The sequence below is a fragment of the Balaenoptera acutorostrata genome, chromosome 4 (assembly GCF_949987535.1).
Source record: "Balaenoptera acutorostrata chromosome 4, mBalAcu1.1, whole genome shotgun sequence".
Taxonomy (NCBI): Eukaryota; Metazoa; Chordata; class Mammalia; order Artiodactyla; family Balaenopteridae; genus Balaenoptera; species Balaenoptera acutorostrata.
Genome location: NC_080067.1, coordinates 68,928,725 through 68,944,085, shown reverse-complemented (window position 1 = coordinate 68,944,085; position 15,361 = coordinate 68,928,725). Strand labels below are relative to the sequence as shown.

Sequence of the window (15,361 nt, the reverse complement as noted above, 5' to 3'; positions counted from 1 at the left end):
CCCAGTCTGTTCCCTCTCCTGAAGAATGGTCATGGTTAGGGCCTTGCCCCCTCTCCTGAAAATCCTAAAAGGCCATTTCCAGCTTGGAGCTAGGGATTGTCTGCTGCTCCAGTTCACCTCGTACTTGGCTGTTCTCTCTCAATCAAGCAGGTTGTGGGGGGGGGGGGGTCACAATAATAGTAATAATAATATATAATAATAATTATTATAATTAAAAAAATAGTCCTCCCAATCATCATATTATTGTGTCTGGATACCAATGTCGATCAGAGGTTTACTTTTTTTTTTTTTTTCATTTATTTTTAGCTGCGTTGGGTCTTCGTTGCTGCACGCAGACTGTCTCTAGTTGTGGTGAGTGGAAGCCATTCTTTGTTGCGGTGCGCAGGCTTCTCACTGCGGTGGCTTCTCTTGTTGCAGAGCACGGGCTCTAGGCGTGCAGGCTTCCGTGGTTGCAGCGTGCGGGCTCTAGAGCGCAGGCTCAGTAGTTGTGGCGCCCGGGCTTAGTTGCTCCGCGGCATGTGGGATCTTCTTGGACCAGGGCTCGAACCCGTGTCCCTTGCATTGGCAGGCGGATTCTTAACCACTGCGCCACCAGGGAAGCCTTAGTCTCCTTTAATGTAGAACATTTCCAGTCTTTCTTTGTCATTTATGGCATTGACTTTTTTTTTTTTTTTAAGAATACAGGTTCTTTTTTTAAAAAATAGAATATTCCTCATTTTATGTTTGTCTGATTTTTCCTCATGGTTAGATTCCAGCTATGCATTCCCTACTAGAACACTTCACAGGTGAAGCTGTGTCCTTCCCAGTGCATTACAGCTATAGGCACATGATATCCATCTGCTCCTCATTGGTGATGTCAAGTTTGATAACCTTGTCAAGGTATTGTTCACTTTCTCGATCTTACAGTTACTATTTCTTCCGTAATCTCTAATGAGCAATCTGTGGGAGACACTTTATTTTTTTTTTAATATTTATTTATTTAGGTCGTGCTGGGTCTTAGTTGCAGCATGCGGGATCTTTAGTTGTGGCGTGCGGACTTCTTAGTTGCGGTATGCGTGTAGGATCTAGTTCCCTGACAAGGGATCGAACCTGGGCCCCCTGCATTGGGAGCATGGAGTCTTACCCACTGGACCACCAGGGAAGTCCCTGTGGGAGACACTTTAAAACCGTATAAATATCATGCTCCTCCTCAAGATCCACATCCCCACCCCAACCTCAGTTTAGCATCCATTGATGATTCTTGCCTAACCAATCTTTGTTATTATGGTTGCAAAATGATGAATTTCCACTCCAGCATGCATTCCACATTTATCAGTTTGCATTCAGCATTATATTGTAAGAGTCCTCCTCTCTTCTCCATGTTTCTTTATTTATGTATTTATTTGTTATGGAATCATGGATTCCTGGTTTTCAAAGGCCTATCATTCATTACTCTCCTTAATTATTTTGTCCTCAAGTTATCCCAGATCTGGCCAGCAGAAGCCCCTTTAAGCTGGTTCCTATGTCCCTATAACATGTTTTTAAACACTCTCTTACTTTCTGCCATAAAACATTCTCTTACTTTCAGCTCATCTTAAGCTGTTCCCATCACATCCCCAGCCTTTCCATTCTTAGAGCCTAGTCAGCAGGACATATGCTAAAGGTGGTGCTTGAGCAAAGAAGGAGAGAGAGAGCCCAAGAAAGGCCACCATGGTTAACAGTTTCAGATGCTTCTGAAAGGTGCAGGGCAAGGCACATCATGTTCTCTACCACCATCCCAGGTGGGTGCTATAGACAAGGAAAGAGATGCTTGGACCCAACAGATTCTGTTATTGAGTCCTCTACCATGTGCTGGGCACTGTGAGGGATACACAAGATTACAAGGCACCATTTCAAGGAAACTGTGGTCTAGTGGGATAGACACATATGTACAGAAATACCCATAATACATCCCTGAAAATGTCTTCATTGTGCTGTCAGTGTGGCACATAGAGGGGTTTGGGGAGTTCTGGGTTGAAGGACAGACAGTAATTATGGCTGGGAGAGTCGGAGAAGGCTTCGTTGAGGTTACTTTTGGGTTAGACGTTGAAAGAGGGTAGGATTTGGAAAAATGGTTTCCTTAGTGAAAAAGAAGTTACTACTTATGGACTCCGAATCAGGTCTGACTTTGCAACTTCATTCAACTAGATCCAGCCTCTTGCTAGGTGCCGTGAGGCACATAGAAAGAACTCCAAAGAGTGTAGGACAGCACTCTTGCTTGATGCCCAACTAAGGAAAGAACTGTCACAATGCCATCTAATTTTTATTTTCAGACACAGATGAAACATGTCCTTCATTTACCAAACTGAGCTTTCACAGTGCAGTGGTTGGAACGGGACTAAATGTGAAGTTGATGCTCTACACAAGGAGAAACCTGACCTGCGCACAAGCCATCAACTCCACAGTTTTGGGGAACTTGAACGTGACCAAGAAAACCATCTTCATTGTCCATGGATTCAGGCCGACAGGCTCTCCTCCAGTTTGGTTGGAGGACTTAGTAGAGGGTTTGCTCTCTGTAGATGACATGAACGTGGTTGTTGTTGATTGGAATCAAGGAGCTACAACTGTAATATACAACCATGCCTCTAGAAAGACCAGAAAAGTAGCAATAGTCTTGAAGGAATTTATCGACCAAATGCTGGTAAGGGAGAATTCTCTTAGATGATTCAGGGCCAAATTGAAACTGGCTCATTATCTGGATATTTAAAGCCAAGAGATAACTACAGTGACCAGAAGGACTATTTTTGCAATGTTTTGCAAATCTGAATAAGCCCCAGGGAAGGTGAAGGGAAGGGCCCGAGGCAAGGCCCATGCATATGGTTGTGCAGGTTGTGCACTGCACAGGGCACCTATCTAAGAGAGCACCATTGTCATTGTAGACATTGTAGATTTATATGTCTATTATGATAATTTTCTAGTGAATGACAGCAAAGGGTCCTGAGGAAGGGGCAGCTTTTTCTAACTCACATAAAGGTGTCTAATGGGTATGAGAGGTTCTGTCTAGGGGTTTCCTGGCTTCAATGCCTAGAGTTTCCTCAACTTCTATAGCTCTTCCTTTTCTTAGAAATGCCAAAAGTTTAGTGACCAGATTATCCAACACCAAAACGGATACACATGGTCTGATGAACGATTTGTGTGTGAGTATGATTTATGTTTTCAGAAGACTTACAAAGATGAAATAAATCTTAAATTTAATTTAATTTAATCTATCTCATGAACTGTCCTTTTTATGAAAAAAAAAAAGTGACTTGACATCAGGACTACTTCAGAGAGTCACACCTGGTGGCCACTGTGGCCAGGGGTGACATAAATTTTACATGAGCTTCCTACTTAAGCCACAGACTTTGGGAAAGTGAATATTAAAATGACTCATGACTGGCTGGCCCAGGACTATGGTTAGTGTACCCCGCCCCTTTCTTTCCGTCCTTCCCTCTCCATGGTGACTTCATTAACTGAGCCAGCATGGACATAAAGGAGTTCATCAAAATGTTTGGTTGCCCTTCTCAGTTGGGAAGGTTTTAAGGATGTCTCAGCTTGGTTTCTAGCAGAAGCATGAATGGAGACACCATGGCATAAAGGTGAAGGCATAAGTGTGGAGTTGGACAGACCAGTTTGAATTCTGCCCTGCCCCCTCCCTGCCTGACCTTGGGCAGATGACTTCAACCCTGGGCTCAGTCTCCTCATCTGTATAATCAAAAGAATAGCATTTAGTTTGTGTGGGTGTTGTGACATTTCAATAAGAGAATGGATATAAGGTGCCCAGAAATGTTTCTCTGAAGTCAACAGTTAGGAAATTTCTCCAGATGTTGTCAACTCCTTGGCCCCTCACAATTTATAACGATGGACCTCTTGAAATTCCAGGCAGAAGGAGCTTCTCTGGATGACATATACATGATTGGAGTAAGTCTAGGAGCCCACGTAGCTGGGTTTGTTGGAAAGATGTACAATGGCCAGCTGGGAAGAATTACAGGTAAGGCTTCCTGAGAATGGGCACAGGGTAACCAGACTGCTCAGGGTGTTCCCTGGGGGAGCATGATACAGGCAATCCTAGTCCTTGGGTTCAAAGCCAGCTCTTCCAATTACTTAACCTCTCTGAGCAAATGTCCTCTTGTGCAAAGGGAAGACCATAGTAGTAATTGACCTTAGCAATATTAAATTTATTATTTAATAAAATATGTGCAAAGCACTTTGTAAATTGTATATGCCATAGAAAAGATTGGTGGTGACTTTATTTCTCTTCTGGCTAGAAAAACAGCTACATCCCATGGGGATTTTGCCCCAAGCAGATAGCCTTCTTCCTTTCATTTAATCCAAGATAGTTTGAACTATATACCTAATATATCCCCAGGCATAGCTGGAGCCTCATGATAGGAAAATGAGATGGGAATTATGTTGTCTGGAGCCTACTCTGTGAATATCGGCTTTCAGGCCAAAGCTGAATAAAAACCCTCAGAAACAACAGCATGTGAAATTCCAAACAAAGATTCCCTTGCTGGGTTCATTTGCCTAGTGTTCTGTAACTTTCCATAGCTACAGATGAAGGGCTGAGGGAGGCTTTCTCTTTCAGAGACTCAAGGCTTCCATACCTTTCCCAGAATCGATCCTTACATTGAGATAGCCATTCCAAATCTAGGAAATCTGGAAGGTAGATGTGAACAGAGGGAGGGAGGGGAGAGGTAAATGATTCAAATCAACTACATTTGGGAGGTAACCTTTCAGAGCCACAAGTCTGAATGTGCTACTTAATTTGACATGTGGCCCTGGGCATGTCCCCACCACCACCCCCTGCCCTAAATCTCTCTGTCTCTCTCACATACACACCCCCCCCCCCCCACATTGGCTGGTGTCTCTTCTAACCTTGGTACTTAAGGTCACATTCTTTTTCCTGGCTATTTTTTTTTCTCACTTTCACCCCAAAGGCCAAGGTTGCCCTTATCTTATTTACCTGCTTTCCTAGGGAAGCAAAGCTCTTTTTCAATTTTTTAAAATTATTACTATAATGTTTTAGAAAGCAGTATGTCTTTACTTTTTATAAATTCATTTTCCCTTATGGGTACAAAGGACAGATGGCTCAAATGTGCTTGTTTTCCTTGTCTATTGGGAGCTTCTGCTCTGGGAGCTGGGACTTTTCCCAGTGGTGTGTTTAGAAGCTGATCAGCTCTCAAAAAAAAAAAAAAAAAAAAAGATTTATAGCATTTGTTGATTTCCATGATGTAAATACTCCCACTGTGGCTGATTTCAAGCTACTGACCTGACATCACTGACCACACAGTTTGGGAAGAGATAAGCAAAATCTGCTCTCCAGTGCTGGTGCTGGGAGGCTCTAGCCCACCACTGCCTTATTCTATCTACCCCCTAATTTTGCTCCTCAGCCTCCCAGTGAACCTGTTCCCACGACTACTTTGGATGGGAATGCAATGTAACCTGGCCTCTGACCATGGAGATTCCCTGAGCCAACCTCCCTTCCATCCTGGGCCCACATGGCCCTGCTCTGTGACCTGGACTCAGACAACAGTCTGCAGCTCAACTTTCTGTCTCCTCTGATTGACCCATGTTCTCCCAACTCCTCATCCTCTCTGAGCCCCAAGGTTAATCTCACCTGTTACTGAGAGCTATTTCAGGGGTAAAGCATCTCCCTTCTCCACTCACCTTCCACTGCCCTGCCAGAGTGGGATCACTGGATTGAGGGGAGGGAATTTGGCCTGTTACCCAAGGACATAATTCCCTCCCAACTCCCAAGAACTGGGTGATTCTGCTTGTTAATTATCTAGACCAGAAGGCTGCTTCATCTCTTCCATTTCCCTTTTTTTTTTCTGCTCTTCCTTCTCCTTTTGCTCTCCAGGCACATCTCCTGGTATCACTTTTCATTAATTTCCTCAACAGAAGATGGCAGAAATGAATGGGTTTAAAAACATTTCAAGTACCTACATCACTTGATAATACATTAAATCTGATTCTTGCAAAAATCACCTTGGGGCGATGGATACAATGCCGACTTGCTGAATTGGAATCTCTGGGCTTGGGGTCCAGGAGTCTGTACTTCCTTTTTTTTTTTTTTTTTTTGGGCCACGCTGCAAGGCATGTGGGATCTTAGTTCCCCAACCAGGGATCAAACCCATGGCCCTTGCAGTGGAAGTGTGGAGTCCTAACCACTGGACCACCAGGGAATTCCCGGCGGTCTCTACTTTTAACCAGAAGATGCAGGTGGTCTGAACACCATACTTTAGGAAATGACCACAAAGCTGTGTTGTCCAATATAGTAGCCACAAGCCACATGTGCCACTGAGCACCTGAAATGTTGTTAATGCAAATCGAGATGTGCTGTAAATGCAAAACACACACTGGAATTTGAAGACTAGGTACAAAAGAAGGGTATTAAAAAATTTCAAATTTTTTATATTGATTACATGTTGAAATAATTTTCTGCTATATTGGGTTAGATAAAATGTATTATTAAAGTCAATCCTCCTTGTTTCTTTTTACTTTTTTAAAGTGGTTGCTAGAAATTTTTAAATTATATATGTGGCTCACATTATATTTCTATTGGACAGCACTGCCTTGGAGCGTTAGTTCATGGTGACCTTGGGGATGGGAGTAAGAGGCCCCTGAAAACGCATGCAAAATGTTTGACGTCTGTCCTGGGGAGAGGTCCAGAGCTTTTATCAAATTCTCAAACTGGTTAATCTTGTAATCAAAGCCAGAGATCACTAGCTAGACACTTTTCTGGCGATCACAGAGCAACAAGAAAGAGCTCCATTTTGTCATTTTTGTTTCTATTCTATAATAATTTCAGTATTCTGGATTCAGATCCCAGAGTGCTTTGGTAAGTCTTCTGAAGTAGCAGTTAATTCTACCTCTATTTTGCAGATAAGGAAACTGAGGTTCAGAGAAGTAAAGTAACCTGCTTAAGATCACACAGCTGGTTAATGCTAGGTTTGGGGTTCCATGTCACATCCATCTGACTCCAATGGTCTCTGCTCACACAAAATATGCAGCTTTTTTAGGGCAGTTTGTGATTTTTGGCTGACAGTGTAAGCTGATCATTTGCAATGACTTATCTCTAAGGAGATCATATGTCCAAGTTTACTGTGACAGTCCTCATTTGTGTCTTCTGTCCTGGCACAATTATTAATAGCAGTCTTATCACTTTCAAAATTGCCCTGGTTTGGATTTTATATGGTAAGCCGATGTATCTGCCGTGGATCTGGAGGTTGCTATAAACTGAGGCTCTCACTGTTCATTTTCTCAGACTGGAAATGGTGCTGTTTCATGTGAGGAGGGGGAGGCTTCCCCAGCAAGGTCTTTCCAAGGTTATGAGTTTCTCATTCTGTGCAGAGAATATCCTGTGGACTTGGGTACCTGGGTGTTGATCCACCTCCTCCCCACATCAGTTTCAGTTGGGAGCAGACAGAAGACGAAGAAAAGCTGGCGGGTGGGGTGGGTGGGGGAGACAGAGGGAGATAAAATTAGGAGGCAGATAAAGACATGCCTCAAGGAAGCAAGGGTGTTGGCCAGGGAGAAATGGAGAGATTGGGGCTAGAACCAGGACTGCTGAGGCAAAGATGCTATCTCTTGGATTTTATACCACTGGGGGATAGGGGATGTCATTTAAAATGACCTTCATAGATTAAAAACTCGGAGACATCCCTTGAAACCTTTTTCACTCCAGGTAAGTTTCTAGTTAGTAAGGTCTTTGGGATCCTCTGGTGTTTCGTTTTTAGTTTGTGGTTACATCATCGTAGGAGCTGCTCTCTTGTTTTTGCAGCTGTTTCATAATAATGGTGAGGAATGTCCAGCTAACATTGACCAAGAGCAAGAAATCAGCTCAGGCATTTATGGGGTGGGTTAATTCTGCAGGAACTGGCACCCACTTAATTTCCCTCTTCCATACCTAGTCTAATACCTGGCCTGACCAGTGAGTCTCACACTTTCCCACTCAGTTTGCCAAACCCAGTTCAATGAAATCAAAAGCTCAACAGAGAGAGGTGGTTGCATTGTGAGGCTGTGGTTGCATTGGGAGGCTGTGGCCCTGGCTAAGACACTTGACCTCCCTGAACCTCAGTTCATTCATCTGTAAAATGGGAATGACAATAGCTACCTTTCCTCCTTTGTGATGTGGACCAGGTGAGCTGGTAAATGTGAATAAAAATGGAAACAATAAAGGAGTTTTTTTAATAACAAGAAAGAAAAGTTGAGTGAAGTTTCTGGATTATTTAAAATGAGATAAAGATAAGTACAGTGTCTGCTTTTTATATGCACCCTTAGATGCTTTTTTCCTGAGGAACCAGTTTATCCCAGTCCCTGGTCCCCATATGTCTGTGCACTCCCTGCCGTGGAGCTCTGCACAAGGTATAGTACACCTCCAGATGGAGTCTGGATGAGTTCTCAGGGGGCGCTGTGAGGGTAACCACCTTTAGTGTGGGAAACGGCTATACAGGGCTGTGGAAAGGAGCCTGACACAGCAGGATGGGAATGTGAGTGCCTGCCCACCCGAGGATGCCCCGCAGCCTGTGAGCCATCTCCGTGGGCATGGGATCCAAAGCCCGGCTGCAGGTGACTCATGGCGTGGGGCTGCCAAGCCGACTCTGTTTTCCTTCCAGGTCTGGACCCTGCAGGCCCTTTATTCAATGGGAGACCTCCGGAGGACAGATTAGATCCCGGTGACGCACAGTTCGTTGACGTCATCCATTCTGACATTGATGGTAACATTCCTTGTGGGTCAGTGACCACCCACACCCTCACCCCCAAACTCCTAAAGAGCCTCCCCCTAGGGGGATCGTCATGCAGGGGTGGATCAGGTTCCTCTAGATTCCCTCTTTTCCTACCGGGCAAGTTTCCAAATCCACAAGAATACTGAAGGGAAGCTGCTTTAATGCAGGCACCCAGGATCTCCTGATGGAGTAGAGGTATGTTTCCCATTGTCCCCTATTATTTTTAAAGTGATCATCTTGACCAGTCAAGGACAGGCTGATTTGCACACCATGTGGACAAATGTTTCCATAAGTACAACTGGGTTTGGATGCGTGATTCCCTGTTTTTGTTGGTTCTTTGTCATTATTTCCTTAAGCTGAAAGATATGTTTAAGTGTTGTGTCTTTCCACACAGAGCATTTCTGAACCACCTATAGGTCTCTAGCTCTCTGTGGATCTTCCTGGCTACTTCTATCTTTCATGGTGTTGATTTCATTTCTGGGATTGGGTACATGGCTTGGGGGTTGGGCTGATGTTACAGATGGGTCTTTATAGCCAGATGTCTGGGAGAAGAGCTGGAGTAGGAACTTGGGGGAGGGCTGAGGGGACAGACCAGAGTGGACATTTAATAGTACATCTCCTTTGTGATACAACCACCTGAAACACCCTTGACTGCCTATTGTGGGCACTCTGGTGTGGTATTCAGCAATTGTTTGCCTTAGAAGAAGTGTCTCTGTGAAATAGCTGTGTTCTTACTATGCAGTTTGCAAAGTATTACCTTACTTAGGTGCAGTACCTCAATGCTATTTTAATGCTTGATGGCATAGAGTAATTTATTTTTTGTTCTTGAAGAGGGCAAATTTTGAAGGAAAAATATAAGCTTTGCAGTCAAGGCAGAGGTAGACTCAAATCCCAGGTTTGGTTCTTTCTGGTGGTATCATGTTTGGTCCATAAGTCCTCCAAGCCCCAGAATCTTCATCTGTAACTTACTTCATCTGAATTTACCAATGGCTACTTCTCAGACATTGTGAAAATTAGAAGAAATCTGTGTAAAACCCCTAGTATCACACCCACAGACACATGTAGTTTCCTGAACATATAATAGCTATTATCATTATTGCAATGATACACTATATATGTGTGTATACATATATATACATACATACATATGTATAATCTTTTTTTTTTTTTTTTTGGCCACACTACACGGCATGTGGGATCTTAGTTCCCCGACCAGGGATTGAGCCAATGCCCCCTGCAGTGGAAGCGCAGAGTCTTAACCACTGGACCACCAGGGAAGTCCCTGTATAATCTTTTAATCAAGCATTTTACTGATTACTTTGGAGTTACAAGGTCAAAGAGAATAAGCAATTATTAAATCTATCTATAATTTTCTAGGTCCCCATTTTCTAGAAGAGTTTCCAATCTTTTAACCATCCTAGATCCCCAAACTTTAAAGGTTTCTCCTACTAAGTGAAGGTTCATTTTTTCCTGTTTCTTATTCATTAAAGACTTACACAAATGTAATTAGAGGCTCAGGAAGCACCTAGCAGTGAGTGTTCCAGCCAAATATAAACATGAAACATATCATTTTATCAGCCATGTAGTGAATGAGTGACCAAATTCTCTTACATTTTCAGAAATATGGGAAATAAATTCTGTTACCAGCTTCATAGTCTCCTACTTGGAAATCACTGCTTTCTAACTATCTGGCTAACTTTGGACAAAATATTTAAATAGGTTTGACGACAACAATAGCAGCAAAGACAAGAATAAGACAATCTCTGCCTATATCCTAAACAGGCAAATGAGCTATGAGATGGGAAAAGTTCAAAGCAGTATAAAAGCATAGTATATTGTCTTTTAGCACTGGGCTACAGGGAACCATTAGGAAACATAGACTTCTACCCAAATGGAGGATTGGATCAACCTGGTTGCCCCCAAACAATATTTGGAGGTAAGTGCAGATACTTTATATTTTGTAAAATAGTGGTTTAAAAAAGGCGTATTTTAAAAATCTGATATTATTCTATGTGAAATCGTTTTTAATCAAAAACAAATTTCCTGAGAAGATAGAGGTGGTATAAATATAAATTATAAATTAAACATTATTACTCAAATATACTACTTAAAAAAAATAACCATATGATTAAAAGCGATTTTGAATTATTTCTCTCTCTTGAAAAGGTGTGTCTTTGACCTAGAGATTACACATTTGGAAATCTCTCCTAGAGAAATAATGGAAAATGTAGACAAAAATCAGAGTGAAGATATTCAACATGGCATTGTTTATAACAGTTAAGTTTTTAGAAATAATCTAAATACCCAACATAGGAAAATTATTAAATAGTATGGTGCACCCTACACAAAGGAATGTAATTCTTAAAAACCATATTGTCAGGTTAATGAAAATGCTTACAATATGATGTTAAGTGAAAAATACACAAATTATACAGTATAATCCCAATTTGTTTTTTAAATGTATATTTGTACATGTGTAAGTGTAGAAAAAAACACTAAACATAAGTGCTCCAAATAATTATTAGTGGTGATCTCTGGATGTTGGATTTCTAGGTAATTTTTGCATCATAATTTGCTATTATTTTTTATTTTCTAAATGAGCATGTATTAGTTTTATAACGAGAAAAAACTCACAAAACAAAAATGGGTAGTTGGAGGGCAACATTAAAGTGTGATGGGGGACAGAATTAAAAAAACCCACCCTGGGCTTCCCTGGTGGCGCAGTGGTTAAGAATCCGCCTGCCAATGCAGGGGACACGGGTTCGAGCCCTGGTCCAGGAAGATCCCACATGCTGTGGAGCAACTAAGCCCGTGAGCCACAACTACTGAGCCCGTGTGTCACAACTACTGAGCCCACATGCCACAACTGCTGAAGTCCGTGCGCCTAGAGCCCGGGCTCTGCAACAAGAGAAGCCACTGCTATGAGAAGCCCATGCACGCTAACAACGAGTAGCCCCCACTCGCTGCAACTAGAGAAAGCCCGTGCGTGGCAACAAAAACCCAACACAGCCAAAAATAAAAAAAACCCCAAAAAACAACCCCCCCGCCAAGTGCTCTGAATCTGTATTTCACCATTGTTAGAGAAAATTAAACAATCATGGAAATAATTCTAGAAAAAGATGATCTTGTTACAAAATGGTAGCTGTATATGGCCCCATGGGAATGACGTAGTGTTTGAAAATGATCCAGATGAAATGGCATAAGTAGGGCCAATCATATTGTACCATAAATGGTGTGTATTCAAATCCCATCCTGTGTGCTGTAATGTAACTACATCCATGAGCAGCCAAAGATAATGTGCTTTGCTTACAAAGGACATCCTCTGTAGCATTATTAACTTCATTGTTTCTGCAACTGGAAGTTCCAGGAACGATAATTAAATGTCGACTTGTCAGATTTTACTCCAGTCCAGCTTGGCCCCATGCTTCTCCTCTCTCACCCAGTTTATTTCTTTATGTCCTCCACTGATCTCTTCTATGGGCATATGTGGACTCCAGAGAAAGAAGAAACATTGATCTGACTCCAGCTCCCAGTGCCTCTCCAAACTACTAGCTCACAATCACAACTCCTCTTTCCATGGGGTTCACTGTCTGCTATTGAGATCCTTGCCTCCTTTGATTACCCATCTTTGGGACCCAGTTCCTGTTTCTGAATGACTTCATCGTCTAACCCATCAACCTTCTGATGAACCTCTCTGATATTTTGTACTGTAGTCCTTCATCAGCTCCAACTCTTCTGATGGCCACCTCTATGCCTCATCAGCCTCCTCTCTCACCACCACATCACATGGTACCCACCAAGAATTAACTTGAGGCTTGTGTCTCACCTCTTCTTGCCCACTTACAGCTTCCAGTGCCACCTCCTATTGTTCAGCTCCTCTCACTTCACCCTTCACCTTTGGAGCAGAAATGGAGCCCCTGCCACTTGTCTGCTCTCATGAATGCCCTGTGCACCCCCAGGCCCTTAGGTCTCTGCCATGTCAGCCCCCATCTTTGCTTGGGCACATTCTGGAGAAGTCATGGAGTCTTGTTGATCAGGTACAAGGTCCAGGCAAACTTGTTAACTTCTCCATGGCCCTCAAGAATGCCAGAAAAGCCTCATACTTATCTCTTGCTGGCTCCCTATGATCACTCCTCATGCTTCTATTCCAAATACCACCCCAGCTATAAACTCTCACCTCTTCGAGGTGAGCTAGATCTGACTTTTGTACCTAGATCAAGGTCCCACCTGAAGGAGCCATTTTATCTATCCTAACCTTAGATCACAAAGTTGGTCTTTACATTCATTTCCCCATCTGACCCAAGGTGGAAGTATCCCCCATCCTTTTTCACAACTATCTCCTCTCCTTGCCCTCATTGGGGATCTTCCTCTACAAATTGCTCCCCAATGCCGTCTTTCTCTCGTGTCTTTACTGGTTTAAATGTGCTTGCCTTCTGCTGAAAACCTCCGGGGGATCTCAGACTACCACTGACATTTCTTCCTCTCACTGACAAAGGAAGGACAAAGTCAAGTCCTTTAACCCCTCTGAGTCTCAATGTCCTGCTAGGTAAAATGGGGGTAATCATGCCTATCTTCTTGTCTCCTGCCATTTGTCAGCATGAATCCTGATCTATTGGTTTTATAAGGATTAAATGGAATCAAGTACATTGAAGCTGTTAGCACAGTGCCTGGTGTGTAGGAGACATGATAAATTATGTGTATAAACAATATGCGAGGCACTATTTATTACTAAATGCTACAACTGCTCTACTCTTTGATCATTCCTTTTACAACCCAGGAATGCAGTATTTTAAGTGCGACCACCAGAGGTCCGTGTACCTGTACCTTTCTTCGCTGAGAGAGAACTGCACCATCACTGCGTATCCCTGTGACTCCTACCGGGATTATAGGAACGGCAAGTGTGTCAACTGTGGCATATCACAGACGGAGTCCTGCCCCCTTCTGGGTAAGTCCAGCAAGCAGTTTCCCACTCTGATTAACAAAGAGCTAATTTCTGGTAGAATCCTAGCACCATTTTACCATCTAAAAATGGGCCTGAAAATCCTGTTTTTAAAAAATTTACTGGGCTTCCCTGGTGGCGCAGTGGTTAAGAATCTGCCTGCCAATGCAGGGTTCGAGCCCTGGTCTGGGAAGATCCCACATGCCGCGGAGCGACTAAGCCCGTGAGCCACAACTACTGAGCCTGCGCGTCTGGAGCCTGTGCTCCGCAACGGGAGAGGCCACAACGGTGAGAGGCCCGCGCACCGCGATGAAGAGTGGCCCCCGCTTGCCGCAACTGGAGAAAGCTCTCGCACAGAAACGAAGACCCAACACAGCCAAAAATAAATATAAATAAATAAATTAATTAAAAAAAAAAACAACCACAACCTACTTAGTTTTCTCTAGCCAATTTGTTCTGTGAAGTACTCTGGGGTCTCCTAATAATAAAGAATGTTAGAAAGGCAATCTATATGGGATTTCATCCAGAAGGTAGTGCCACCTCCCTGGACACTTTATTCTAGCAAGAAAAAGAAGGTTCCAGAAGAGTTTCCAAGCTCACCCAGGCACAGTCACCTTACGTAGTCTGCTCCTGTGGGGACAGGAGCGCCCTCTCCAGGCACACAACCTCTCTGCTGGGGGAGGGTTTGGCAAAGCAACCCCTCTAACAAATTGTGTCTGTAAATGCCCTCATGCCACACTCTGGTGCTGTGTGCATGGACACATACAGGGGTGGGCTGGGGTAACAGACACTGTGGAGGCTGCTTGGATATTTGCTAAGGGTTAGTAGAAATATTCCGGATGGTGGAGACTTTGCAACTGGATGGTCATGAGAATTCTCTAATTGTACGCAAAGGAAAGACTCAAGTTAACATCAGGGCATGCTATAGACAAGGGGTTCTCAGACTTGACTGTGCATCTGAATCATCTACGGAGCTTTTAAAAAATGCTGATGCCTGGGTTCCACTCCAGATCAGTTAAGTCAGAATGTGGAGGCCACTCCCTAGCAGTGGGAACAGAGGAGAGAGAGAGGCCCCAGGGATGGCCCTCAGCCTCATTCCTGTAGGCATGCCACGAAGGAGGACGTTTCCCTGCCTGTTGACAGAGTAACAGCAATTCCAAGTTCTCTGCACTTCAGGGGCCCAATCATAGTTCTTCAAGAAAGCACATCGCTTTGCAAAAGTGATGCTGTTCTAGGTATAAACCTGAATCTGTTTTAAATAATCTAGAAAATGAATGTATTGCTGGAAAATATCAGTGCTATTTTTAGTCTAACCAGTGTGTGTCACTCCCCACAATCCCACCCCTGCTACTGAGGACCAGGGTTGGTGATGTAATGTCAGTAGATAGGGGGAAAAGCCAGTGGAGGGTCCTTTGGCAAGTGGGTATGAGGGGGATTGTCTCGATGGTGGTGGCAGTCAAACCCGCTGTTCTCACTATCTCCGCCATTGCTTTTACATTTATATAATACATGTTAATGTTACACTTTTCTGACTTATTTTATAGGCTACTATGCTGATAATTGGAAAGACTATTTAATGGAGCGGGATCCTCCTATGACTAAAGCGTTCTTTGACACAGCTGAGGAGAAACCCTTCTGCAGTGAGTGGTGAATGTGCTTGCTTGCTGTTGCCCAACTCTTTTATTTTTGGAAT

At 43.3% G+C, this 15,361-nt stretch overlaps 1 protein-coding gene across 1 annotated transcript in view; it reads left to right on the top strand.

Annotated features, from left to right (window-relative positions):
* LIPH (lipase H) overlaps positions 1–15,361 on the top strand; it is a 45,649-nt gene that overhangs the window by 12,642 nt on the left and 17,646 nt on the right. Inside the window, exons 2-7 of the mRNA XM_007195270.2 lie at positions 2,292–2,659; positions 3,880–3,988; positions 8,619–8,720; positions 10,576–10,665; positions 13,507–13,674; positions 15,213–15,308. Of these exons, the coding sequence (XP_007195332.2) occupies positions 2,292–2,659; positions 3,880–3,988; positions 8,619–8,720; positions 10,576–10,665; positions 13,507–13,674; positions 15,213–15,308 (933 nt within the window). The remainder of the gene's footprint in view (positions 1–2,291; positions 2,660–3,879; positions 3,989–8,618; positions 8,721–10,575; positions 10,666–13,506; positions 13,675–15,212; positions 15,309–15,361) is intronic.